The sequence below is a fragment of the Hirundo rustica genome, chromosome 20 (assembly GCF_015227805.2).
Source record: "Hirundo rustica isolate bHirRus1 chromosome 20, bHirRus1.pri.v3, whole genome shotgun sequence".
Lineage (NCBI taxonomy): Eukaryota > Metazoa > Chordata > Aves > Passeriformes > Hirundinidae > Hirundo > Hirundo rustica.
Window position 1 is genome coordinate 2,200,037 of NC_053469.1, and position 26,666 is coordinate 2,226,702.

General features: G+C 58.6%; 1 protein-coding gene and 1 long non-coding RNA gene across 11 annotated transcripts in view; one reads left to right on the forward strand and one right to left on the reverse strand.

The window, feature by feature from the left end:
* KCNT1 (potassium sodium-activated channel subfamily T member 1) overlaps window positions 1–21,359 on the forward strand; it is a 77,435-nt gene extending 56,076 nt beyond the window's left edge. For 4 of the 10 annotated variants that reach the window (XM_040083454.2, XM_058423073.1, XM_040083446.2 and 1 more), the window contains 30 exons: window positions 683–762; window positions 1,630–1,729; window positions 2,846–2,902; window positions 3,224–3,272; window positions 3,449–3,508; window positions 4,339–4,413; window positions 4,752–4,835; window positions 5,239–5,333; window positions 6,252–6,432; window positions 6,516–6,680; window positions 7,263–7,399; window positions 7,535–7,598; window positions 7,908–8,016; window positions 8,193–8,301; window positions 9,554–9,703; window positions 9,814–10,052; window positions 11,556–11,772; window positions 12,142–12,247; window positions 12,448–12,620; window positions 13,191–13,262; window positions 13,515–13,649; window positions 13,850–13,961; window positions 14,227–14,328; window positions 14,427–14,510; window positions 14,852–14,980; window positions 15,312–15,332; window positions 16,149–16,452; window positions 18,293–18,355; window positions 20,758–20,842; window positions 21,189–21,359. In XM_040083454.2, the coding sequence (XP_039939388.1) occupies window positions 683–762; window positions 1,630–1,729; window positions 2,846–2,902; window positions 3,224–3,272; window positions 3,449–3,508; window positions 4,339–4,413; window positions 4,752–4,835; window positions 5,239–5,333; window positions 6,252–6,432; window positions 6,516–6,680; window positions 7,263–7,399; window positions 7,535–7,598; window positions 7,908–8,016; window positions 8,193–8,301; window positions 9,554–9,703; window positions 9,814–10,052; window positions 11,556–11,772; window positions 12,142–12,247; window positions 12,448–12,620; window positions 13,191–13,262; window positions 13,515–13,649; window positions 13,850–13,961; window positions 14,227–14,328; window positions 14,427–14,510; window positions 14,852–14,980; window positions 15,312–15,332; window positions 16,149–16,452; window positions 18,293–18,355; window positions 20,758–20,842; window positions 21,189–21,309 (3,478 nt within the window). In that variant the 3' untranslated portion in view covers window positions 21,310–21,359. The remainder of the gene's footprint in view (window positions 1–682; window positions 763–1,629; window positions 1,730–2,845; window positions 2,903–3,223; window positions 3,273–3,448; window positions 3,509–4,338; window positions 4,414–4,751; window positions 4,836–5,238; window positions 5,334–6,251; window positions 6,433–6,515; window positions 6,681–7,262; window positions 7,400–7,534; window positions 7,599–7,907; window positions 8,017–8,192; window positions 8,302–9,553; window positions 9,704–9,813; window positions 10,053–11,555; window positions 11,773–12,141; window positions 12,248–12,447; window positions 12,621–13,190; window positions 13,263–13,514; window positions 13,650–13,849; window positions 13,962–14,226; window positions 14,329–14,426; window positions 14,511–14,851; window positions 14,981–15,311; window positions 15,333–16,148; window positions 16,453–18,292; window positions 18,356–20,757; window positions 20,843–21,188) is intronic. The other 6 variants (XM_040083453.2, XM_040083451.2, XM_040083447.2 and 3 more) reach the window with 5 other exon arrangements.
* Window positions 21,360–25,200: 3,841 nt separating this feature from the next.
* LOC120761835 (uncharacterized) lies at window positions 25,201–26,666 on the reverse strand. Its single transcript, XR_005703747.2, has 4 exons — window positions 26,489–26,666; window positions 26,343–26,378; window positions 26,170–26,269; window positions 25,201–25,516 (listed from the first exon to the last, which is right to left on the reverse strand). It is a non-coding gene; the product is annotated as an uncharacterized LOC120761835 (long non-coding RNA).

The following is a 26,666-nucleotide window of genomic DNA, read 5'->3' on the forward strand; positions in this document are numbered from 1 at the left end:
GCCGAGGAAGGCGTGGATGGGACATTTCCAGATTCACCCGCTGCTCCTCCCCGCTGGATCCTGAGAAGTGCCCTGGCAGGTGGCACTCTGCCCTAGCACGGGTCACCAGCAGCGGCCCTGGATGCCGGCAGAGGTTTGGAGCCGGTTGTCGTCTCCTGGGTTTTTCTGGAATGACCAAGTGTGGTATCTTAGCAACAAAGGGAAATTTTCTCCTTTTAGAGCGAAAATTGTTCTTGAACAGCTTCGATGCTGAGTGTTTCTCCTCCCCGGGCAGAGCCAGGGTGTGGAGAGAGCCGGGACACGCTGGGGACACTGGGGACACTGTCCATGCTGGCTCCTGCTGCGGATAAAACGGGGGGAGGCTGCTCCAGGGCCGCTGCTCTTCTGGGAGGTTTTGGACCTTGTGAAGTGCGTGTGACAGGGGCAGTTTGTCCCCCGCTGTCGGCTGGTTGTGTGTGAAGGAAAGCCAAGCCCTGGGCACCCAGCAGAGCTGGCCCTGGGGTCACATCGGCAGCTTTGGGGGTCCCCGGGGCTGGCGCTGCTGCTTTGGGACTGCGGGAACAGCCCGGGCTGGGGTCACCGCGGGATGTCAGCGGGCTCGGGGGGACAGAGGCGCTCCGGGGGGCTCCTGGGGGGTCCCGCTCTGCCCTGCCACCCCACTGACCCGCCCCTCTCCCCGCAGGGTGCAGGTCGAGTTCTACGTGAACGAAAACACCTTCAAGGAGCGGCTGAAGCTCTTCTTCATCAAGAACCAGCGATCGAGTGAGTGCCGGGGGAGCCGCTCCCTGTCCTGCGGGACGAGGAGCCATTGCCATCTGCTGGCGGCCTTGGCCCCTTTCGGGGCTGCTTTGGGGGATGCTTCGCGTGGAGAGGGGAGGACGCCTTCTGCTCCCCGGGGACAGCCACAAACCAGGCGGCTGGGAGCAAACGTCCCCGTCACGAAGCTGGCCGTGCCTCCCGAGGCTGTGGGGACGGCCGGGGCAGGCTGTGAGTTACCCGCTCCCGCCCCGGCCATCGGGATCAGCCTCCGCTTGACTAATGGTGTTTTTATTTTCCTTCTCCGAGATGTCATTAGCTGTCTGGAGGGGGGCCCGCTCGTTAATTTATAAATTCCCCTTTTCTTTCCCTCCCTGCGTCCCGTTGTCTCGTTAAAAAGCCGGAGCGCGGAGCAACAGGGTGCCCACGGGGAAGTTTTTAATGAAAATGTGATGAATTTCTCACTTGTAATTTGAGTAATAACCCCGTGAACTGGATGGGGAGGCAGAGTGGATAAAGCAGCAGCTTCTCCCTCGCCGTCCCTGCTCCTGCAAGCTGGTTGTAACGTGGTCAGTGCTGGTCTGGTGCTTTTAAATGGATGCCTGCTAATGAGGGGGACACAGTCCAGCACCTCCTCATTCCTCTCTCACATCTCTCGGGGTCAGCAAGGAGCTGCCCAGCGTTACTTATTTCTGTGTTGCTCTCCTCTATCTGTGGCTCTGGGCAAAGCGTGGGCAGTGCAGCTCCCCTGGGGATCAGGGGGCTCCCACGCCGTGGGGCTCTGCAAAATCCGTGGGGTTGTGCTCTGGGGCTGCCCAGGATGCGCGGGACACCCAGGGAACGCTGCCCCATCCCTGCTCCCCTCCACCCCAGGCCTGAGGATCCGGCTCTTCAACTTCTCCCTGAAGCTGCTCACGTGCCTGCTGTACATCGTGCGTGTCCTGCTGGACAACCCCGAGGAGGGCATCGGCTGGTGAGTGTCCCCAGGGCCCCCAGGGCCCCCAGCCCAGCCCAGCCCAGCCCAGCCCAGCCCAGCCCAGCCCGCAGTGGGCACGCAGCAGCTGTGAGGGTGGATTTTCTCCCCCCCAGCTCTTTGAGTTGGTTCTTGAGCAAAACTTCCCGGGCTCCATCCCCGTGGATGGGTTGTGGGGGTATCTGTTGTTCCTGCGCAGTGCACGGTGGAAAATCCAGGCCGTGTCCATTTCCAAGTTCTGTCCGACCCTGTCGGGGGCTCAGCGTGGCCTTCAGACACGGGCCGGAGCTCAGCCGCTCCAGGGCAGCGCCATGCGAATATTCTCTGGAGGCTGATGCCCCTGAAGACATCAACACCAAATCCCATTTAAGCATTTGAGAGGGAAATGCTCTGTGCTGTGTGGATCCTTGAGGTGATGGATGACTCCACGCATCGGTTTTGTGCTGGGTTTCAGTATAAGCCCATTTTTAATGCGTCCTTGCTTCGTTTAGCTCATGTACAGTGTGTGGGGTTGTTTTTTTCCAAGAGCTTGGAGAACTGGCGATTTGATTTTGTCCTTGTAAACGCTGCAGACTACCAAGTACATCTGCACTTCCCGAAGGTGCTTTCAGACCTGGGAGAATGAAGCGGGACGAGGCTGCTCATCCATGAGAGGCTTAGCACAGCTGCAGCTCAGGGAATTCCGTTCTCCTGAGGGTGTGTGGCAGCAGCACATCCCTCACAGCACGGCAGGGAGAGCTTGGCTCGGCGCTGCCTGCCTGGCAGGGTGCTGGGGGCCCAGCCAGCCTTGTCCCAGAAGCTGCAGCTCAGCAATTTTTGGCTGATTGTAACCTGGTACTTCCCAGTTCCCGGCTCCCTGCAGCCCCGTGTTCTGCACCGTGCCAGGGAGAGGCAGCGTTCCGCAGCACCTCTGAAGCACCTGAGGGGTTTTATCCCCCAGTAATGAGACCTTCAGGGCTGCCTGGGTGAGGCTTTTCCTGTGCAAAGCCCGGGCCGTAGGAATCTGGATCCAGGGAAATGTTGTCCAGCGCTCCTGGTGATCCGGGGAGTCGATCCCAGCACCCCTGGGATTGACATTCCCGCCCTGACTGCTGCTCCCTGCTCTTTCTCTCCCAGCTGGGAATGCGAAAAGCAGAATTACACGGCGTTCAACCAGTCCACGAACATCAACTGGTGAGTGGGGAGCTGCTCCAGGGCTCTGGCTCAGCCCTGCCGGGGTGTGGGAGCCAAGGGATGAGGGTGGCTGCTGCTGGCAGCTGCCTGAGGCCGCTTCTTGCTCGTGGGGCTGCTCCAGGGATGTGGAGCAGCGTCCCAGGATCAAATCGTTGGCGAGTGCCAGCGGCTGCACCCTTGGGAATGGCTTTTTCCCAGTGCAGGGGCTGCTTGAGCACAGCGTGCAGGAGGGAGCAGCAGCTCCTGAACCAGCCATGGCCTTGGGTTTGCATTCACCGAGGGGAAAAGGCCCTGACAGCTGAGACTGGGTTTTCTCCGCAGGTCCCACATCTTTTGGGTGGACAGGAAAACCCCTCTGTGGGCCGTGCAGGTGAGCGGCCCTCGATGGGCGTGCAGGAGCCCAGAGGAGCTGGGCTTGGAGTTCTGCCCTGCCTCTGAACCCCCCCGAGGGGCTCCCCGGGGCAGGGGGGGCTCGGAGAGCTCTGATCCGCCACCGACCCCCCGAGAGAACCCCCGGCGAGAGCCCTCCCCTGTGTGTCCCTGCAGGTCAGCATCGCCCTCATCAGCTTCCTGGAGACCATGCTGCTCATCTATCTCAGCTACAAGGTGAGAGCCCGGGCCCGGAGGGCTCAGCCCCTCGGCAGGAATTGATTTCTGCAGCTCGGAGCTGTCTGGAGCCCGCAGCATCCCGGGAGGATGTTTGTCTCGGCGATGTCTCTGCATGTTTTCCTTTCTCCTTCCCCCTCGGGCTGCTGGATAAGCGCTGTGCAGAGCAGATTCTCTTCTCTTTTTTTTGGGTTTTTTTTTTTTTTTCGTTCTTTCTCAGAGATTCAGACCTGTCTAAGGCAGGTTTGTGGTTTTTAGCGTCAGGCTGACACATCCCAAGGTTCCTGGGCTCGGCAGGGTGACTCCTGCTCGTGCCCAGCTCCCCGGAGGGAGTGGCACCGCTCCAAGCCAGACAAGGAGAGGCACAAGCTGGCTCCTTTCGATCAAAGCCCCTTAAAATGGGCAGAAAAAGTGACCTTAACAAATGGCAGCTTCTCAGGGGCCAGGGGAGGGTTGGCAGCAGAGCCTTGGGCGCTGTGTCACCCCTGCTCCGGCAGTCTGTCACTGTCCCTGTCACTGTCCCTGTCACTGTCACTGTCCCTGTCACTGTCACCGTCACCGTCCATCCATCCTTGCATGAAGCCCTGCTGTCCCCGAGTTCTGGGTGGCAGCAGCCACAGACAGAGGGATGTAGTGGCTGTGGAGAGGACGGAGCACTTTGGGAATGTTTCCTGCTCCCAGAGTGTCTCCCGCCGCCACTGCACCTCTCCTGCTTCCTGTGCCGTATTTCCCTCATCCAGCAGGGTCTGTGGCACACTGTGATGGTTTCAACTGTCCTCTGGCGAGTTTTGGAGCCCATTTAGTTCTTCTTTGGTTTTAATTTACCCCAGGGGAACATCTGGGAACAGATTTTTCGCATTTCCTTCGTCCTGGAGATGATCAACACAGTGCCATTCATCATCACGGTGAGTGTGTCCCGGTGACATTTGAAAGCAGCTCTAAGTGTAGTAATTTTGTACTTTTGGTGGTGAAATAAAGAAAAACGGGTGTCTGGCCAAGTGGTATTTAAGGCTGGCAGGAAATTTTTCCTTCAGTATTTGACAATATAATGACTTTCTCTGGAGCGTTATCCCAAAACCCATCCTCCTTCTCCAGCTGCTCTGCTGCAGCCAGGGAAGCAGGGCCGTGTTTGGTGGCAGCCCCTGCTCAGCTTGGATCCTTCCACACAGGGGGGATTGGCTGCTTGTAACTCAATTTTTCAAAAGAGCGTGGATTTTTCTGCCAATAACCCTTGTCTTTGTAGATATTCTGGCCCCCTTTGCGGAATTTGTTCATCCCCGTGTTCCTGAACTGCTGGCTGGCCAAGTACGCCCTGGAGAACATGATTGTGAGTGCTCCCTTTTGTCCAGCTCCTGGGGGATGTGGAGGGCAGCAGGGCTGGGAGGGGACCCTCGGCTGCCCCCAGCTCTGGGGCAGGATTTGGAGCTCGGTGCGAGCAGCCGTGCCAGGGAATGCCAGGCTGGGAATGCCAGGCTGGGAATGCCAGGCCGTGAGCAGGATTCCCTCAGTGACAGGGGTGAGGTGTTGCAGCCATTCCCCTGTTCCCTCTGGAGCTGTCTCACCCCAGAGCAGATCCCAGACCTGCCGATGGGAATGCACATCCCATCCCATCCCACGGGCTACATCCGGGCTTGGGCTTCACTGGAGCCAGCGGGGCAGCAGCTGGTGCTTGGAGGGGGCATTTCCCTGGGGCTCTGTGAGCTGGTGGGAGCCCTCCCCTCTGTCCCCAGAACGATCTGCACCGAGCCATCCAAAGGACGCAGTCAGCGATGTTTAACCAGGTGCTCATCCTCATCTGCACCCTCCTGTGTCTCGTTTTCACGGGGTGAGTTTTGCTCTCTGGTTCTCTAAACCCCCTTCCTGACCCCGGGAATCCAACTGTGCCTGCCCTGGGAATCCAGCTGTGCCTGCCCTGGGAATCCAGCTGTGCCCACCCTGAGAATCCAGCTGTGCCCACCCTCAGGAATCCATCTGTGCCCACCCCAGGAATCCAGCTGTGCCCAGCTGTGGCAGAGCTGGGCTCCAGCAGGGCTCCCACCTTCCCCTGCTTTGCTCGCACTCTGAACACTGCGAGGGGTTTTCTGAGCCGAGCTGAGGCTCCTCCTCGTTCCAGGGCTTTAGCGGTGAGGATGAGGGCGTTGTCAGAGGGAGCTGTGGGATGTGAGTGCCAGGGCAGTGCCCAGGGCCGGCTGTGGGATGCCATCCCCTCATTCACCAGAACCCGTCCGCTGCCAGGGCCCAGCCGAGCTCCTCCTCCCACACAAGTCACAGCTCCTGAGCTCATTTGTGTGATTGACCGCCGGGGCTCCTGCTAATTAACCGGGCGCTTTACCCCGCGCTCACATTGCCAGCGCCAAGGGTGTTCCTCTGGGCAGGGGGAGCAGAGCTCATCACCGGCTATTTAGCTCGGAATTAGGCTTTGAATTCTCCTCTGGCTCCCTCGGTCTGCCTTTGAGGCATGTTATACCATTAAGTTGCCGGATGGAGGGGAAATGAGGCTTTTAGGCTCATGAGTTTTTGGCAATAAAGACGACGCTCGGATGTGGATGACTAACGCTATTTCCGAGCGCAGTGGTGCTCCCGGCCCTGCTGCCGGATGAGTTTGGGGTACAATTTGGGCCCAGGAAGGCTTGGGTGGCACTTGTGTTGGGCAGCATGGCTTTGAGCTGCAGGTCTGTGGGGTTCTGCCGCCCCGTGTCCCGGGCAGGCCAGCCCCTGCTGTGATGGGGCTTTTCCCTTCCAGGACCTGCGGCATCCAGCATTTAGAAAGAGCAGGTGAGAAGCTCTCCCTCTTCAAGTCCTTCTATTTCTGCATCGTCACCTTTTCCACCGTGGGCTACGGAGATGTGACGCCAAAGATTTGGCCTTCCCAGCTCCTGGTGGTGATCATGATCTGCGTGGCCCTGGTGGTGCTGCCGCTCCAGGTGAGACCCGGGGCGGGGAGGGGCTCCCAGCCCACCCCGGGGCTGCCCTGCCCACGGGAACATCGGCTCCCTGCCCTCTGCAGTTCGAGGAGCTCGTCTACCTGTGGATGGAGCGGCAGAAGTCGGGAGGGAATTACAGCCGGCACCGCGCCCAGACGGAGAAACACGTGGTGCTCTGCGTCAGCTCGCTCAAGATCGATCTCCTCATGGACTTCCTCAACGAGTTCTACGCCCACCCACGCCTGCAGGTGGGCGCCAGGCCGCCGTCACACGCCGCCGGCTCACGCCTTGTTGGCCCCCGGGACCCTGGCACGGCGTTTCTTAGGGGTGCAGCTGCAGCCTGGACCCCAAAAAGCCTCTCCAGAGGAAAGGGAAACTGAGGCAAAGCGGCCGAGCTCACACACCCACACACGCCGCGGGGCCAGCTCAGCAGGGAGAGGCAGATCTCCCGTGTGAGATCGGTTCCAGCAGTATTTATTTCCCAGGGAAGGTGCAGAACAAAGACCGGGCCATGTGCTGTGCCCCAGCTTACGTGTGGGGGCACGGGGCTGGTGCAAAGGGTCAGTGACCTATGGGGACAACAGGGCCGGTCACCGGGGCCCCACAACCAATGGAGACACCAGGAAAGGAGAAACCAGAGGGCCAGGGGCACTGGGGAGGGGATAAACCGGGGCAAACCACCGTGTACAGAGCGCTGTTGGGCAGCTCTCTCTCTCAGGATGGGCAGGGGGGCTCTGTGATCTGTCCTGCCTGGGCCAGACCCGGGGTGTTACGTGGAGGGGATGGAGGGACTCCAGAGACCCCCACCCAGGGCGGCCTCTCCCCTGCAGGATTACTACGTGGTGATCCTTTGCCCGACGGAGATGGACATCCAGGTGCGGCGCGTGCTGCAGATCCCGCTGTGGTCGCAGAGGGTGATTTACCTGCAGGGCTCCGCGCTCAAGGACCAGGACCTCATGAGGGCCAAGTGAGCAGAGGCACACGCCGCGCGTCCCCGAGAGGAGCGTCACCCCAGGCGTTCCCCTTGGCCGGGGCCGGGCAGTGCCCAGCGCTGCGGGGCCCTGCAGCCCGTGGGGTCACCGCTCCCTCTCTCTCCTGGCAGGATGGACAACGGAGAAGCTTGCTTCATTCTCAGCAGCCGGAACGAGGTGGACAGAACAGCGGCGGTGAGTCCGGCCAGAGGGGCATTTTCCAGGCGGGAGGGACTGGGGTGATGTTGGTGTCACCTGTGCCCAGCCAAGGAGGGTGCTGGGAAGGGGCTGAGTGCCACGGAGAGCCCTGGGGATGGCAACATCTCTGTGGGCTCACCTTTCTGCTGCTGGTTTCCCATCACTGCTGGGTTTCAGGAGGCAGGAGGAGCCCTTGCTGTACCTCTCCAGGGTGGCGGGGTGCTCCGCAGTTCATCCCAGGTGTGGACGCCTCGGGGAAAATAAACCATCAACCAAATAGCTCTTGTTGCTCTTGTCCCTGTCCAGGACCACCAGACCATCCTGAGGGCCTGGGCTGTCAAAGACTTTGCTCCAAACTGTCCTCTCTACGTTCAGATCTTAAAGCCAGAAAATAAATTTCACGTCAAGTTTGCTGGTGAGTTGGAGCAGCGGTGCAGCAGCGCTCGCTCAGCTGAGAGCCCTCCTGGACTGGCAGGAGGAGGAAACACCCGGTGCCCAGCAGCACCCCAAAATGACCTTGTTCCTGGGCACCGCCGGCCAGGGAACCCTTCTGTCCCCCTCTCCTCCATGACGGTCCCCTCTGCCTTCCAGATCACGTGGTGTGTGAAGAGGAGTGCAAATACGCCATGCTGGCACTGAACTGCGTCTGCCCTGCCACCTCCACCCTCATCACTCTGCTGGTGCACACCTCCCGTGGCCAGTGAGTGCTGTCCCTGCCCGTCCCTGCTCATCCCTGCCCATCCCTGCCCATCCCTGCCCATCCCTGCTCATCCCTGCCCATCCCTGCCCATCCCTGCCTGGCCCTGCTCATCCCTGCCCGTTCCTGCCCATCCCTGCCTGTCCCTGCCCATCCCTGCCCATCCCTGCTCATCCCTGCCCATCCCTGCCCGTCCCTGCCCATCCCTGCTCATCCCTGCCCATCCCTGCCCATCCCTGCCCATCCCTGCCCATCCCTGCCTGTCCCTGCCCATCCCTGCCCATCCCTGCCTGGCCTTGCCCATCCCTGGCCCTGCCCGAGCCTGGAGGTCCTGCAGAACTGAGGCCTCTGAGCTCAGGGGCAGAGGGTGGGGATCTGGGATGGGTCTGGGGAGCAGGGTGGGATCTGGGGCCCCCATTCAGGCCGAGAGCAAAATCCCACACAGTCAGGGCACCACACCAGTGCAGCTGGGCTGGGCAACGCCGACTTTCCAGAGATAAAAATATCTTTGCATTGGCACGGTGCTGCTGGCAGGAGGCTGAATGCACAGCACAAGCAGCCCCAGACCCTGCAGGGATTTTGGGTGGGTACATACCCAGCATGGCTGGGAGGAGCTCTGCCAGCACAGCAGAGCAGTGGTGTGTGCCCTGCGCTCCTTGGCCAGTCAGAAATGTCTGAATTTTGGGTAAAGTGCCATCAAACCGCTATGAAACATCTTTGCCAGATGCCTCTCGCCCCATGCTCGGAGCTGTTTGCCAACACGGGCTCTGAACCCTCCCTCTGCACTCTGCAGGAGCCCTCGTTAAATAAAAAGGCTCTTAAAGCCCAAAACGAGAACGAGCTCATCCTGGGCGAGCACCGACAGCTCGTGGCCATGTGTCACTGTCAACTCCCCGCTGCCAGGCTCCAGGGCAGCTCCAGAGATTATTGGTGCTCTGACCCAGGATCTGGCTGGAGTTCTGGGACCTGTGCCAGCTCCAGAGCTCCCATCCCAGCTCCAGGGTGTCCCATCCCAGCTTCAGAATTCCCATCCCAGCTCCAGGATCCCATCCCAGCTCCAGGGTTCCCAACCCAGCTCCAAGGTGTCCCAACCCAGCTCCAGAGCTCCTACCCCAGTTCCAGAGCTCCCATCCCAGCTTCGAGTTGTCCCATCCCAGTTCCAGAGCTCCCATTCCAGCTCCAAAGCTCCCATCCCAGCTCCAGGGCTCCCATCCCAGCCCCGGGGTCCCTCCTGACGCTGCTGCCGTGGTTGCAGGGAGGGCCAGGAGTCCCCGGAGCAGTGGCAGAGGATGTACGGGCGCTGCTCGGGCAATGAGGTCTATCACATCCGCATGGGGGACAGCAAATTCTTCATGGAGTACGAGGGGAAGAGCTTCACCTACGCCGCCTTCCACGCGCACAAGAAGTGAGGGATCTGCGTGCCCGCGGGGCAGGGCGGGCGCTGCGGGGTCCCTTGCCCCGGGAGGGGGGTTTATTCCAGCTGGGAATGCTCACCCCGCCCCGCTCCCGGCGCAGGTACGGCGTGTGCCTGATCGGCATCCGCAGGGAGGAGAACAAGAGCATCCTGCTGAACCCCGGCCCGCGGCACATCATGGCAGCGTCGGACACCTGCTTCTACATCAACATCACCAAGGAGGAGAACTCCGCCTTCATCTTCAAGCAGGAGGAGAAGCAGAAGAAGAAGGGCTTTGCGGGCAGGGGCAGCTACGACGGCCCCTCCCGCCTGCCCGTGCACAGCATCATCGCCAGCATGGGTGAGTCGGGGGGCTCGGGGGGCTCCTGCGCGCCCCACCCCATCCCCTTCCCCACCTTCGGGTTGGTTTCCCCCTCCACACTGGGTTTTATTTTGTGTTGTGCGCGCTCCTCGCCGCGCCCCGCCGCTGAAATCCCCTTTCCGCCCTCTCTCCCAGTCATCTCACCAGGAAAAACACAAGTTTCCTTGCACCCCGGGCGCTCTCAGCAAGCCCAAATATCATTATTAAACCTCACAATGTCCATTATCATTAAGGGTGTTTGCATAAATGCCCCAAGCCTGGATTTAGCCCTCAATTATTTCCGAGGCTGGAAGAAGAAACGCCGTGGGGCACATCCTAAATCACGTTTATGATTCCCAAGCCGAGGAAGAGCGCGGTTTTCTCTGCAGCGAGCGGCGCATTTGTGCAAGTGAAAAATACCATGAGTCATTACTTCCCTCTTGTATCTGGGGAGAACAAGTTTTGGAGGAGCTGAGCCACACCAGCACATTGTATTTCAGGCAAATAATTTATGTGTTTGTACTCCTGAGCGGCAATTTGCATGGATTATCCCCCAGCAAGCCGCAGAGCGCTTCGCCGAGCGGTGTTTGTCACAGATTTCTGTCACACGGCTCCTGCACAGAGGCACCTTTGGCAGAGGTGTCGAGAGGGACAGAAATGACGTGGGTGCCAGCAGGGCAGCGGTGTGTGGCAGGGACAATGCCCGGGCTCTGCTCCTCTGCTCCATCGATGTTTGGGTTTTGGAAGCTGCTGGAGGACAGGAGGAGGAGGAGGAAGTCTCTCTTGTCCCCTGCTGGATATCAGGGGAAATTCCTTCGCAGAAAAGGCTGTGAAGGGTTGGCGCAGCTGCCCGGGGCAGCGGTGGAGTCACCATCCCTGGAGGGATTTAACTGAGGTGTAGATGTGGCACTTGGGACTGTGACCCCGGGGCAGGTTTGAGAGTGCCGGGGGAATGGCTGGAATTCCATCTTCTCAGAGGACTTTTTCAGCCTTAAAGATTCCGGGATTCCAAGACCTGGAGCTGATCAGGAGGGCTGTGGGAGGTGGATGAGCGCCTTGCCGCCTGCCTGCCCCTCCCTGGGGCAAGGGGACATCCACAGGAAGGGCAGTGCCAGGGCAGATGTGGTTCCTCCCCCGGCTGGTGTCCCCAGGAGCCCGCCGGGAGCTGCGGGCAGGGGCTGGGCTGCAGGGTCGTCGCCTCAGAGATGCAGCAGCGTGACAAAAACCCCTGCAGAGCCCGCTTTGGCAGCTCAGGGTGGAGCTGTGAGGGGCAGGGACGGAGGCACAGACCCCCGGCACAGCCGAGCCCTGGGGAGATGCTGCGCACAGCAGCGCCCGGGTGGAGATCAGCGGCGGGCGCTTCCCCGGCGCTCCCCGTGCCCACGGACGGCTGAGCATCAGCTGGGCTGTCCCACCCCTGCGCAGGGCTGAGGACAGGAGGCTTTTCTGACACTTCCTCCCCCTTAGAGCGTGTCTGCTGTGCTCCCTCCCCGCCGTGTCCAGGTACAGTGGCCATGGACCTGCAGAACACCGAGTGCCGCCCCGCCAACAGCAGCAAACTGGCGCTGCCCGCCGAGAACGGCTCGGGGACGCGCCGGCCCAGCATCGCCCCCGTCCTGGAGCTGGCTGACACCTCGTCCCTGCTGCCCTGCGACCTCCTCAGCGACCAGTCCGAGGATGAGATGACGCAGTCGGACGAGGAGGGCTCGGCGGTTGTGGAGTGAGTGCCTCTCTTTGTCCGCTTGGCTCCGGTTGGACCCGGTTTGATTCGGCTGCTCCCGGTTCGTTGTGGTTGCACCCGGTTTGTCCCGGTTTCAGAGGTGCCGGGACCGTGGCACGTGGCAGACACCTGGGGGATGCTCAGGCTCAGCCCCTCTTGGCTTTTCCACCAGCGCCCTGTCCCTGCATCTTTACAATCCCGTGGCCCTCTGCATAGCAAAAAACACTCCCAAATCCGTATATTCAGGGAATCCCCAGCTGAGCTTTGCAGGGCATTTGCCAGTGTTGCTGTTGTTTTTCCCCAGCATCTCAGGGCTGGATTGAGGGAAAGCTCTCCCCGTGCCCTCACGCAGGTTTCTCTCTGCTGCAGGTACGTGAAGGGCTACCCCCCAAACTCGCCCTACATCGGGAGCTCGCCGACCCTGTGCCACCTTCTGCCCGAAAAAGCCCCGTTCTGCTGCCTGAGGCTGGACAAGGTGAGGAGGGGCTGCGGGGCTGAAAGGTCAGAAATGAAACGAAACGAAACGAAATGAAACGAAACGAAATGTAATGAAATGAAATGAAATGAAATGAAATGAAATGAAATGAAATGAAATGAAATGAAATGAAATGCAATGCCCCTGGGCTGAGCCCCCCAGGCCGTGTGCACTGAGTCCCTGCGCTGTCCCACGCACAGGGCTGCAAACACAACAGCTTCGAGGACGCCAAAGCCTACGGGTTCAAGAACAAGCTGATCATCGTTTCCGCAGAGACGGCCGGGAACGGGCTCTACAACTTCATCGTCCCGCTGCGGGCGTACTACCGCTCCCGCAAGGAGCTCAACCCCATCGTGCTGCTGCTGGACAACAAGCAAGTACTTCTCCATGGATGTTCTCCCTCACATAGAACCCTCCCCGAGCTTCCACGTGTCGCTGTAGGACACGAAAGATAAGAGACTCCGAATATTTCAGGAGGCAAAGAGCGTGGGAAAAAAGGCTTTATTGTCTAATTCTTACCACCTTTTATAAGGTGTTCTGATGCAGACTTAACATGGTTGGTGACTAGGAGTGACACCTCTCTAATCCCATGGGTGAAACGGGAGAAAACAGCAAAACACCGCCCGGAGAAAGGTGTTTTTGAGAGAGGATAATTGTTGTGTTTTTGAGAGAGGACAGTTGTTTGCTAAGGCTGTTTTGAGAAGAAGCTTTCTTGAGAAATTTTTCCTTGGGAAAAAGTTAGCGGCTGCCAGTGGGCTGAAATCTCTGACCCAGAAATACCAGCCCCACATCCACGGGCATCTCGTGCTGCGGGGCGGGAGCGTGAGGGAGCAGCGGTGCCACTCTCGGGCACCTGGGCTGCTTGGCCCTGGGATTTTGTGTCTGTCTGTGCTGCGTGGACGTGCTGATCCATCTCTCTCTCTCTCTGTGGCTCTCCCCCCAGGCCTGAGCACCACTTTCTGGAGGCCATCTGCTGTTTCCCCATGGTTTACTACATGGAGGGCACCATCGACAAGTAGGTGTCGCGCCTGCATTGCTGCGTCTACCCCCAGCCCAGATTTTCAGTCACCCCACGAGAAGCCCCGGGGTTGGTAGCACAGAGCTGAGCCCACCTTGGGCTCCTCGGGGTGCCATCCCCTCCCTGGGAGACGGGAGCAGGCGAAGGGCAGGCCGGGAGCAGCCTGGGCTCGCCGTGGAACCCCAGTGCTGCTTCCCTGTGTCGTTTCCAAGGGCTGACCCTGCGCCCTTCTCTTTGGGCACTGCCCAGCCTGGACAGTTTGCTGCAGTGTGGCATCATCTACGCTGACAACCTGGTGGTGGTGGACAAGGAGAGCACCATGAGTGCCGAGGAGGACTACATGGCAGACGCCAAGACCATTGTCAACGTCCAGACCATGTTCAGGTGAGGGGGGCCGCTGCTGGGCTCCCGTGCCTGGGGTGGTGGCTATGGACAGTGGGACACGTCTGGCACGGGGTTTGCTGTAGGAAGCAGCAGGTAATCAGCTGTTCCTGACCTCAGACAGGACAGGGATGGCTGTGGCCTTCCTCAGGCTTTAAATCCCCTGAGACAGCTGCAGGACAACAGGTCTCCTTCCATTGCAGGCTCTTCCCCAGCCTCAGCATAATCACGGAGCTGACCCACCCCTCCAACATGAGGTTCATGCAGTTCAGAGCAAAGGACAGTTACTCCCTGGCCCTTTCCAAGCTGGAGAAGGTAAGAGGAGGTCGTTCCCTGCACAGGGAAGTCAACACTGACAGTGACTGACTGCATTTGAGCTCCTCCAAGTCCCGTCCTTCTCCCGTCTCCAGAAAACCCAATCATGTCTCGCACATTTCCGTGGAGAGGGAAAGAAAATCCCAATTTTCTACAGCGCTAAGAAACCCAGCCAGCAGAAACGTTACACCTGTGCCCTGCCATTGCCACGAGTCCTCTAAGTTTCTGTGCAACCTGAGCTCAAACTTCCCCTTTTTATTTGCAGAGAGAGCGAGAGAACGGCTCCAACCTGGCCTTCATGTTCCGGCTGCCCTTCGCGGCCGGGAGGGTGTTCAGCATCAGCATGCTGGACACGCTGCTCTACCAGGTGAGACGCAGCCCTGCAGCTGTGGCCTCCCCTCTGCCTCCCCCAGGGAATGCCTGAGCAAACCTTTCCCTGCTTTCGTGCCCCCAATGTCTCCGCAGTCGTTCGTGAAGGATTACATGATCACCATCACGCGGCTGCTGCTGGGCCTCGACACCACGCCGGGCTCCGGGTACCTCTGTGCGGTGCGTGCCGAGTCCTGGGGGTGAAACCACCGGGCCCAGCTGTCCTGGATGCGGTGGCATCTGTCACCCTGTGCATGGGGGGCGGGGGTTCCCCTCGTCTGCAGGACCAGGGGTGGAGCAGCCTTGCCAGGTCGTTGTTCCCCTCCATTTTGGGGAACCTCAGCTCTGCCAGAAGCCCAAGTGCTGCCAAGCTCCCTGTTTTGAATGTTGGGGTCAGAAATTGCCCCTGATTTTCTCGTGGAGTCGGGCTCGCGTTTGGGATTGTCGTGGATGAGCCGGGGTGAAGCTCAGGGGCAGCCCGAGGTGCACAGGGGGGTCCATGTTTGTCCTCTGTCCCTCAGATGAAGATCACCGAGGATGACCTGTGGATCCGGACGTACGGCCGCCTCTTCCAGAAGCTCTGCTCCTCCAGCGCCGAGATTCCCATCGGGATTTACAGGACGGAGTCGCACATGTTCGCAACCTCCGAGGTGGGGGCTCGGTGGCGGCGTGTGCCGGGCAGGGGCTGCCGGTGGTCCCAGCCCAGGTGGGACCCGGGAGGGCGCTGGTCCCTGGGGCACCTCAGGCCTGGCTGCAGCAGCGGCGGGGAGGGGAGAGCCAGGGAAGGGGAATTTCCCTGCTGCATGGCTGCTGTCCCGGTTCCCCAGCTGGACGCGCTGGGTCAGGGTCAGCGCCCGTCTCCTGGGGAGCAGGGTGGGCACGGGCAGCGCTGGCTCTGCCCTGGGGAGCAGGGCGGGTGCAGCAGGGCTGTCCCTTTGCGGGGCTGACTCTTGGTTCTCCCTCCCTTGTCCCCTGCCGCAGCCCCACGACATCAGAGCGCAGGTGAGTGCCGCCCGTGTCCCGCCGCGCTGCCGCCCTGTCCCCACCCCGATCCCCTGGGCTGGATCTGCCACCGAGAGCCACCCCCTGCTCCGTGCCAGCCCAGCCCTGTGCTGCTTGTCCCCGTGGAAGGGAGACGCTGGCTGAGCCTCAGCACTCCGGGAAAAATCCTCAGCGCCCTGATGTAATTAACCGGGATAAAGAGCAAGGGAGGATCCCTTTTAAATACCTTCAGTTTTCAACTTTGTCAGGAAGCGGCGGCCGGGAGCTGAAAGTTGATATTTAATTAAATGCAACCCAGCTCCTCGAGACGCTTTGAGAGGCTTTATTAATAAACTCCTGCTCAGCAGCGGGGATTGCTGGGTCAGACGTGTGGCAGCACAGATGCTGTAAGAGGGAAGAGAGGGAGATGAGGGCACGGCTGCTCCCTGGGCAGACATCCCAGAGGTGATCCTGCATGGGCTGTCAGGTGCCCATGAGACTGCCCTCAGCACTGCTTGCCCGAGGGAGGCCGTGGCTGCCCCAACCCTGGGAGTTCCAGGCCAGGTTTGGAGCAACCTGATCTGCTGGGAATTGTCCCCTCACCCGCGGCAAGGAGCGGAACCAGATGAGCTTAACGCTCCTTCCAATCCAAACCCTTCCGGGATTCCGTGGAATCTGCCGGCCGGGTGGTCCTTGCAGCGCAGAGACGAAGTGCTGGCAGAGCCCGAGTGGCTCACAGGCAGGCGCCCACCCCGTGGGGAGAGATCCCACCCTGCCAGGCACCGGCCAAACCCTTCCTGGCCGCCCCCCATCCCGCGTGACCTGCTGGGCTTCCAGTCACAGATCTCAATCAATGTTGAGGACTGCGAGGACACCAAGGACGTCAAGGAGCACTGGGGCATCAAGACGAGCCACCACCGGAACTCGTGTTCCAGCGACCAGTCGGAGCACCCGCTGCTGCGGCGCAAGAGCATGCAGTGGGCACGGCGGCTCAGCAGGAAGGGCAACAAGCACTCCAGCAAGACGGCCGAGTGGATCAGCCAGCAGCGCCTCAGCCTGTACCGGCGCTCCGAGCGGCAGGAGCTGTCCGAGCTCGTCAAAAACCGTATGAAGCACCTGGGCTTGCCCACCACCGGGTACGGTAAGTGCCGTTCGGCAGAGCTGCTCTGCGGTGGTGCCTCCCGCCCGCGGGCTCCTCAGGTAACCCCCGGGCCGAGCCTGACCCTGCGCCGAGCCCCATCCCGAGCCAGCCTAACCCCGAGCCGAGCCTGACCCCGTGCCGAGCCTGACCCCGAGCCGAGCCTAACCCCGAGCCGAGCCTAACCCCGAGCCGAGCCTGACCCCGTGCCGAGCCTGACCCTGCGCCGAGCCCCATCCCGAGCCAGCCTAACCCCGAGCCGAGCCTAACCCTGAGCCGAGCCTGACCCCGTGCCGAGCCTAACCCCGTGCCGAGCCTGACCCCGTGCCGAGCTTAGCGCGGCGCTGCCGAGCGGCGCCTCATTCCCCGGCTTGCTTGCGCTTGTGCAGACCAGCGGCTCCGGGCTGGGGTCCCTCCACGCAGACCCCCTCCTCCCCTGCCACCCCCGGCCTGCTGCAGGCAGCCCCCCGCCATCTCTGGGTTCTGGGATGGCTCCAGGCAGGAGTTTGGCAGCGGCAGAGTGACTCCGGCCCTTGTGCCTGCAGCGGGAGCCGGCATCCCCACACAGCCTCGAGTTTGTCCCCCACTTTCTGCAGGGATGGTGGTGCAGGACAGCCCCAGGTCAGCACAACCCCGGTGCCCGAGAGCCCCCGCAGCGTGGCAGGGAGAGGCCCAACCCCATCCGCCGGCGCAGCCCCCTTTCGTTGTAGACTTTAATTCCTCCCGAACTCCTCTGTGGAAAGCCTTTCGGTAGCTGCAGAGTTGCTTCGTCGCGTGTGACGCCGGCGCGTGGCTGCGACAGCCGCAGCGCTCAGGGTCCCTCTGTGCAGCCGCGTCTCTCGTGAAGCTTCTGACCTGCCCGTCGGTGCTGGCATCTGTGTCCCCCTGGACAGCTCCCACCCCTCGGTTGTCACAAAGTCTGTAGCCCACAGCTCCCTTTGTTTAGTTGGTTTGGTTTTGGTTTTTTTGTTTTTTTTTTTAATTTTATTTTATTTTATTTTATTTTTTTCTTTCTTTCTTTGAAGCCATCCTGTGCTGCTGCTTGTTTGCTCCATGCTCCGAGAGTGTCCGTCCACCCCGTGCTGGCCGCTGCCCGCACTCAGGCTGGGAGGGAGCCCCAGATGGGACGGGAGCTGATTTTGGGAGTGGGATTCCTCCTTTCCCATCTTGGCTTTAGGCACGGGAAAGAGGAGGAGAAAATGTCCAGGAGTGCAGCGCAGGAGGGGTTTGGAGGGGTTTGGAGGGGTTTGGAGGGGTTTGGGGGCGCAGGGGGTGGCTGTGGCACTGCCAGTGTCCCCAGGGAGGGAGGCAGGAGATCTGGCCTGTGGTGGGGTGGAGCGAGGGCAGGGACTGCCAGGCGAGGGCTTGCAGTGGTGTATCCCTCCCCTCTCTCCTTTTTTCCCTGGATTCCCAGCCCCAGAAGGTTCTGCTGTAGTTCCAGGGGGGCTGTCTGGCCTCGGTGAGGCACAGCCTGGGGACAGGTCGGGGCTGACATCCTTGTCCTGGCCCATCTGGCAAATTTTGGCTGAAGCAAACCGGGGGAGCTCTGGCAGGAGAGGGGACAGCGTGGGGTGCAGGACAGGGACACCGGGCACAGTGCGGGGCCCGGCAGCTCCTTGGGCATCCAGCGCTGCTGGGGACTGTGTGTTGTCACCGTGTGTCGCCGTCAGAGTCTGGACGCCCGTGGACAAACCTCGCTCTGCCTTTTGCCCCTCTCCTTTTTCTTTTGCTCACGTTATCGCTGCAGCGCAGGAGCTCGTCTCTGAGATTTGCCGAACCATGGCTTGCTGACCTCTCTCTCTCTCTCTGTTTATGTCTGTGCCTTTCCCTGTATGTTCTGTAGAGGATGTAGCAAATTTAACAGCCAGTGATGTGATGAATCGGGTAAACCTGGGATATTTGCAAGGTAATTCCCTTTCCCTGGGAGTCCCGCGTGACTCATGGCGTGCAGCGTACAACAAGATCATGCCAGCTAAGCCCAAACCTCACCCTTGCCAGTTTTCACCTTAGATCCCCGAGCTTTCAGCACTGATTCGTTGGGTGGCGTTGGAAAACCAATCCCGTGGTGGTGGCGCAAACGCAAGGCTCTGCCGGATCAGGGAGAGAGAAACCTCAGGGACTTTTTTTTTTTTTCAGCTGAATTCCTGCAGGGAAATCACAGCTTTCATTAACAAAACCCTCCCTCCATGCCTCTGTGAGGCGGCTTTGGGCTGTACAGCCAGTGGAGGGGACAAGGACGGGGACAGGAGCACCAGAGCTGCCTGTGCATGTTGTGACGAGACGCTGGAGCTCCTGCTGGGTCAGCCGCAGCCCAGGGCAAGGCAGCGCTTTAAAAACCCCTTTGCACCCCTTGGTTTGCCTTCCTGGACCCCTCCCCAGCTTTAAAAGACCCCATTTTCTGTTGGGGGGTGCTGGGCTCAGCCCGAGGCAGCAGCAGCAGCCACAGGGGCCACCGGTGCTGCAGCCACCCCGGGCTCCTCCTGGGGCTCTGTGGGACCTGCCAGGTTTTCCCATCTTTTTATTTTCACCTTTACCCCACGGTGGAACCCGCCCTGGAAAGGCTCCTTTTTACTGCAGCAGCCCCGAGATTAGCAACGGCCCATCCCAGCTTCATTTTTGGCCTCGCCAGCCCAGGCTTAAGGTGAAACGTTGGCATTTCCCCACAGCGTGTGTCCTTCATCAGCCAGGCGGCTCGTGGAAGCGCCAGGGCCAGCAGAGTATATTGCCTGGGGCAGCGGAGATGCAGCAATATACTCGGTGTGCTCAGCAGGGCCTGGCTGGGCTGCCGTGGGCTCAGGAAACCTCCATGGGGCAGGGAAACCTGCCCAGAGCCAGAGCCCGTCCCCGCCTCCGTGTCACGTCCAGCCCCGTGTGTCCCGCCGGGTCCCAGGGTCCGTGTGCCACCCTCGCCACCCCCATCCCTGTCTCGCTGGAAGGCTGAGCACTGCGATGGCCAAAGCTCCCCGCTGGCTGCAGGACAGGCCAGCCCGGCGCAGCGTCTCCCCGAGGGCGGTGCCAGGTGCACTGGCCGCAGCGCTTTCTGCGGCCTCGGAGGTGCCAGGGAAGCGCCTGAGCGGCAGAACGAAGGGCCGGTGTCCTTGGAGCGCGGCTGGACGCGGTACCGGGGCTCAGCCGGCTGTGCCCCGGCAAAAGGCACCTGGAGGGGAAGCTCTTTGCGTTCCTGCGCTGGCTGGAGCTGCATCCGAGGGCAGGAGAAAAGCAGTTTCACCCCCGTGCCGTGGCCGTTGCTGCGGCAGGAGAGCCCGGCTGTGCCCGCCGTGGGGCGGGGGTGACCGGGGCGTCCCCCACGCCAGGCCGGGGAGGGCAGGGACGGGGTGGTGGGAGCAGCAGGACAGGCCACGGGGAGCAGCCCCCAGCCTGGAGTTAATGCCCAGCGGCCGGCTCCTGGTCCTGCTACCCCCAGAGCAGCTCCATTTGCTCCGTTCTGCGCCTTTCCAAAAGCCTGGAGGAGGTGTCCCAGTGACAAGCCTTGCAGCGAGCTGGTGTCCCGCCGTGCTCCTCATGCTGCCCCGGCGTCCGTCTGTCCGTCCCCTCTCCACCCTGTCCATCCGCCCCCCATCAGCCCGTCTGGAGCCGGTGTCACCCGTCGCAGCTTCCACCGCTCCCCGGCGCTGCAGCCTCGCACCCCCATCCATTTCACCATGATCTTGTTCTTGGCTATTTCGGGAAGCGCAGGGCCCCCCCCAGTCACCGAGAGTCCCCCTTCTGCACCCCTGGGTGCTGCTCTTGGTGGCCCTGAGCCCCCCCCGGGGAGGTCACCGTGCTTTAGAGCCATCCCCAAAATGGCATCGATGGCTCTGAAACTGCACCGAGGCGATTTCCCCCGGGCAGGGGAAGGAGGCAATCCGTGGATAAATCCCGTGCCTGGATGATGCTAAATTGAATAATTGAAGGGGAGAGGTGGGCAGAGCGTTGGGGCGGCCCCGGGGGGGGTTCAGCTGCCCTCAGCCAGTGCTTGGACTTGTGCTGTACGTGACACAGCAGGACTAACCTGTTCCCTCTTTTGCACTGAACCAAGGTAAGACAACTCACTTTATTCTGGGGGGGAGCGGGGGCTTCGAAGAGTGACCTCTGCCAGTGCCCTGGGCCGTGCCGTGGTGGGGGAGAGCCTGGGAGGTCAGGAGGGAGGTGGCAGTGACGCTCTTGGTGCCCTCCCGGCGGCAGCGACGTTGCCCACGGCTCCCCTGTGCCCGTGGGAGCCAGAGCCAGGATGGGATCTGTCACCTTGCCTGCTGGGGTGTCCGTGGGGGTGCCCCTCGCTCACCAGCCCCGTCCCTCCTCTTGCAGATGAGATGAACGACCACCAGAACACCCTGTCCTACGTCCTGATCAACCCTCCCCCGGACACGCGGCTGGAGCTCAACGACATCGTGTAGGTGTTACCTCACCCCAGCTGTCCCCATCCCGTTGCTCCCCATGATTTCTCATGTATACCCCTGGGTTTTTCCTCTTTCCCGGGCCATTCCCCCTCCCTGTGTCCCTGAGCGCTGCCCAAACACCCCCCAGCCCCATCTCGGCTCCCGTGGGCAGCGCGGAATTTCCCTTCGGCCTTTACGGCCGAGGAACAACCCCCGATTATTCCCTAATTATTATTTTATGGCCTTCACACCAACGGCTCTTATTATTCAACGCCCCCTGCCCCAAACGAGAGCCAGCAGCACACCTCCCCGTGTTCCTCACGGCGGGTTCCAGCAGCGTGACCGGGCTGTGCCCCGCAGGTACCTGATCCGCTCCGACCCGCTGGCGCACGTGGCCAACGACGGCCACAGCCGCAAGAGCAGCTGCAGCAACAAGCTGGGCTCGGGCAACCCCGAAACGCGGGACGAGACCCAGCTGTGAGCGTCCCCCGAGCGCCGCTCCCCGCGCCGGCCACGGGGCTCCGGGACAGCCGGATCGGCCCAGCCCCGGGGGAAGGCGGCCGCTGCCCGCGGTGCCCCGGAGGAAGGCGATGCCCAGCCTGGCTCTGCGCCGCCGGAGGGATGCCCGGAGCTCCGGGACGGACGGCGCGGCCGGACGCGTCCACGGCCGGCGGCCGTGCGCCCCGGGGATTTTAAACTTTTTATACCGATACCGCAACTAGTGAGAAAGTCTTCGCTGGTGCTGGTGGGACGTGGCCGAGCCCAGGCGCCCACGGGCCCGGGGGAGCGGGGCTGTGGTCGGTGTCGCCACGGATGGTGCGGGTTGGTTGCGTTCATGGGGCTGGTAAAGACCAGAGCGAGACTGCACCGAAACCCCGCTCCTCTTCCTCCTCCTCCTCCTCCTTCGCCAGGTGTCCCCCAGGGTGCCCAAACTTCTGCTCTTTCGCCCAGCTCATGTTCTTCACCCTCTGCTGGGTCTCTGTTCGGGGTGGCCGCGCTGGGGAGGGACTCTGGTGGCCGTGGGACGGATGGGGTGGAGGGGACAGGGTGGCGCAGCGCCCACGGGGCCATGGCAGGCGCTGCTCTGCCCCCAGCGCCTCGTGGCATCTCACAAACCAAAACATGCCAAGCCCAGGGGACAGAAAGCCCGGGCCAGCACCTCCGAGGCGCTGGGTTTGTGTCCCCCTGCGCTGCTGCTGCTGGAGCTGTGCTGCCTGGGGGATTCGGGGGTGTTTGTCCTGCCCTGGATGGGCTGGGCTGACCTGGATGTGGTGGTTTGGTGTCTCCACTCGGCCCTTTCCCCTCCGGCCAGGGCGGTCTGGGGTCCAACCCCCCGTCTGTCCTGGCCGTGCCTGCTGTCCTTCCCCTCCCCGCCGTCACGGCTCGGTCACGCCGTTAGGGCAGCGGGTTCTGCCTGTCCCCACCATCCACCACGGCCCCCAGCAGCTCCAGACACCCCTGCTGGGCTCTGCTGGGCTCTGCTGGGCTCTGCTGGGCTCCGCACCCCCTGTCCCCGTGGCTCTCCCCTCCGCAGAGGTGCATGAACGTCCCCCCGACCCGCAGGGAGCTGGCACCACCACAAACACCACCTGTGTTCTTCATCTACTTTTGCACATTCTACAACGTCGATGTGGAAAGGGTTTGTTTATTTGGCTGCCCAAGTGAATAACCGAGGCGTTAACTTGACTTTTCTGTTCGTATCTTCCAATTCCCACCTGATTTTCTCTTTTTTTTAAAGCGAGGAACTCGTAAAGCACAACACGGCCGTGAAATCCCATCAGCTTCCCACACCCTCTGCCAGCTGTTTATTGCCTTTGGCATTCACCATTTGCTCCCCAGTGCACCCCCAATCTATGTTTACAAAGAAAAAAAATGAAAACGAGCCAAAACCTGTTTAAAGTGCGTTTTAAGCAGCTGGGGAGTTGCCCCAGCCTATGGGGATGTGCTGCCCATCCTGCCCGTGGCCCTGAGGGAGCGCAGAGATGCCCAGGGTAGGACCAGTGCCAAGGCTGCCATCACCTCAGGAGGGTGTTGAGAGGCACCTGCTGTGCCTGGATGAGGTTTGGGGCCCATCTTTTATTTTTTTATTGTTATTATTATTTTTTTTTCCCCTGGTGCGCCAGGCAGGCTCCCCTGAGTGCTGACACATCCCAGGCTCGTTCAGGCGCCGCAGGTAAAAGCAGTGAGTGCACCTCTCCAACCCCGCTGAGCTGTGGGCACAAACAGAACTGTCTTTAAAGCTTTCTGAGGTTGTTTTGATGGACTTCTAACGATTTGCTTTGTCTCTGTTTGTTTAGGGCAGGCAAGTGTTTTATTTATTTCTGTTGGAAGCTTCACACGCCAAATCTGTCATTTCAAATGGCAGAAAGGAGCTGTGGGTTAAAAAGAGGGTGTGGTTGAAGTACAAAGGGATACAGGGGCTCTGTGTTAACGTGAAGCCTCAGGATGCTCAGACCATGGAGTGTTTATGTATTTAAGTGTCTGCATTTAATATGGATCACTTCCCAAACCTCGCTTCTCTTTCGAGGGAGAGCGGAACAAAGCAGTATTACAGGTCAACGCCCCCGCCCCAAACCGCAAACAAACAAAAGCTCAGACCCCAGATAAAACAAAATGGGTGTTTATTTGCACATATTTACTGAGAACATAAAATTTTTACGATTTTTTTGTTTGTCTGGCTGTGAGCTGTGTGTGAGCGCGCAGGGAAGCGAGCGCAGCTCCTCAGCTCAACCCTCTCACGGCAAGAAAATGAAATTTCTTATAAAAACCCTTAATTTACTAAAAATTTCACCCCCCAGCCCTGAGCAGCCAGGTCAGCCATGTGGCCAGATCCGTGCTCCAGAGGCTCCACTGGCCGTGGTGTTGGGTCTCTTTTTCCTCAGCTCCTTCCTGCCCCTTAATCCAAGGAGAAAACGATCCCAAGAGGAAAGCAATCACCAAAAAGACTGAAGCCTCTGCGTGGCTCGTGACCTCATCAAAATGCCCTCGGTATTTGACGGTGTTTCTGTCAGTTCAGTGTACAAAATCCCTGCGTTTGAGGCAGAAGCTCCGTGTACAAACCCTGGGTTTTCCCTCTCTGGTGTAAATTTCCAGCCGGGAAATTTCCCCTTCCCGTGGGATGGGGAAATCCCTGTAAATACTCACCCGTGGGCAACGCAAGTCTGAAAACCAAGGTTTTTTCTTTTTTTTTTTTTTTTTCTTTTCCCCTAATTCCTTAGCCTCAGTTACAATACTAATGTAAAAACAGAAGCAGTTTATTTTTCTAATGGTCCTGGAAACGTTGACGCAGCGACAAAGCGTCGCCGCTGCCGCTGAAAGCACGAGGAGCTTCCACGGGGAAGGGGAGAATGGCTGTTGCTTCCAACCATGGAAAAAAAAAAAAATCCCATTTTCTGGAGGGAACGGTTGTGTTCCAATGCAGAGACCCTGCAGGCCCTGGGGGTGCAGAAATGAGGATATTTTGGGGTTTTCCAGCAGCGGCTCCGGCGCATGTTCCGTGTGCACTAACGGGGTGAAACGCTCAGAACGGACTGAATCCACATATCCTGCATTAAACTCAGCTACTCAAACCAATGTTACCAGTATATTTATTTCCTGTTATCCCCCTTTTTATCTAATCTCTATAGAACAGGACGTTTTTATTCCAAGCTCAGCTCCTGCATGGATTTTTATCAGCGACAGCAACTCCCGTCTTTCCTCTCGGACTCCCAACTCCGGGAGCTGCTCCGCTGGGACGCAGCCAGCCAAGGGGAGAGGGTTTTGTACAATTCTTGTGAAGATGCTTCACGTTTCTGTAAAGATAAATGAAAATAAAAGAGCTGCATGCAGCAACAGGAGACAGCGCTGTCTGATTTTTCTTTTTTTCTTTTTTTTTCTGGGAGCCTGTGTTAAAATCCACGGGATGAGGTGGTTTAAGCTCAAGGCAGCTCCTCCCAATTTTATTTTTTTTAACTTCATTTTCAAATTGTTTGTGAATTCAGGCAGAAAGGGCCTGGTGTGGCAGAGGAGCTTTTAAAGGTTATTTAATTTATTTAATCCTAATTTCTATGATTTAATAAATTCATTAAGTTTTGTAGGCATTAAAGGTGTTTTTTTTTAACTGATGCTTAGCCAAGATTCCGTGCACGTTCTTCTACCCCCCAACACTTCAAAATTTGTCACTGGCTCCAAAGTTTCCAAGATTTTCCACGACTTTCCAAGATTTCCCACATTTCTGGAGCATGCTACGCTCATACACAAAGATTTTAGCTTGGCCACCAAAGCAGGTAAGCAGAGATTGCTTTTATTCAGCATTTTAGGCAAATGCTGTAAAAATCCATTTATTTAAAATCACCCAGAAGGACACAAGCAATAATCCCTTAAATAGGGAAGATAATTCTGGGCTGAGCAGACACATGAGGAAGCTGCAAGTAAAAGGACAGCAGGAGGCCGAGTCCCTGCTAAATTAACTTTTTAATTATTGGCTTTAAACCAGACAAATCTGTACACGGAGAACGAAATCCTCTTGGTCCTCCAGGACATCCGAATTGCAGTGATTACACCCCAAACAAGGTCATTTTAACCCCTCCAAGAGCAGCTCTCCACTGGATGAAAACCCATCCAAGGCTGCAGAACAGGATTTAATGCTCTTCCCTTTTTCCTCTTGTTCCACCTTCCACAGCAGCAGACACAGAAAAGAGGAAATAACTCTGCAAAACGAACAAAAATTCATTCAAATATTTGCCCCAGTTGAAGAAAATCAGCCTCTAACACTACAAATTCCTTCTAGCAGAGAAAAAAAAAAAATCTAGAGCATTACAATTTACATTAAAAATAATGGGGTTGGTGTGGCTGGGAAACAAAAGGGAAACCAACCCCAGGAATTTTTTATTTTGCTGTAAATTCAGTATTTATGGTTATTCCCTGGAAGACAGAGTCAAAAGAAAAAGGTTTTCCTCTGCTAAGATTTCCAGGTAATACCACAATAATTTGGGGAGGTTTATGTGCTTCAAACCATTCTTTCAAGTGCCACATTTGACTTTTAACAAATGCTGGATATTGAATATTTCATCATCCCTGCTGCACACACTTCCCCCAGAGGGTTTTTTTTCCCCCCCACTACAATAAATGCGTTATTTCAGAGGGATGGATCAGAAAACTGTGACAGGATTTCAGCACCAAGATAAAAGTGAATTTATATTTAGCACAGACGAGCGAATTAAATCCACCCTGTAATTTTTACAACAGGAACGTGCCCGTGCTCAACGCAGGCTGGAGAAGGAAAGGGCATAAAGTTCCAGTTCTGGAATGGCATTTCCTTTAAAAAATTCTGTTAATTTTTTCAAAGAGGAGCTGTGCTTACCACAAGAGTAAAAATGCACCTTTTCATAGGCCCACGGGAAGCTTGAAATCTTCAAACCCTCTAAAACCAAACCAAGCCTTAACAAACCTGCAACAGAAAGCTCAGGGAAACATTTTCTTTTTAGAATAACAAAAATTTTTTTAAAAAAACCCTATAATTATTTTTTTACTTACTACATGGTAAGAGAAGTCCAGTGTCTGGGTGGTAACCTGGAATTAAGCGTAAAATTTTCAATGCAGTGTGGAAAATGGTAGTGACCATATGAAGATTCCAAATTTTAACTAGCATGAAGAACTTTATGTAATAAAATTGCACTTACCTGAAGCACACAATGACAACCCCCAAATATTCCCCAGATTTCTTCAGTTCTGCATATGAACAGCAGGAAAATGGTACCAAATTTCTCCAAAATCTTCTTTTTTGGAGCCGTGTCCTTGGAGAATCCCGGCACAGCCACATCCCAAGAATGTCTGGCAGGTCCTGACCCCCAAAGCCAC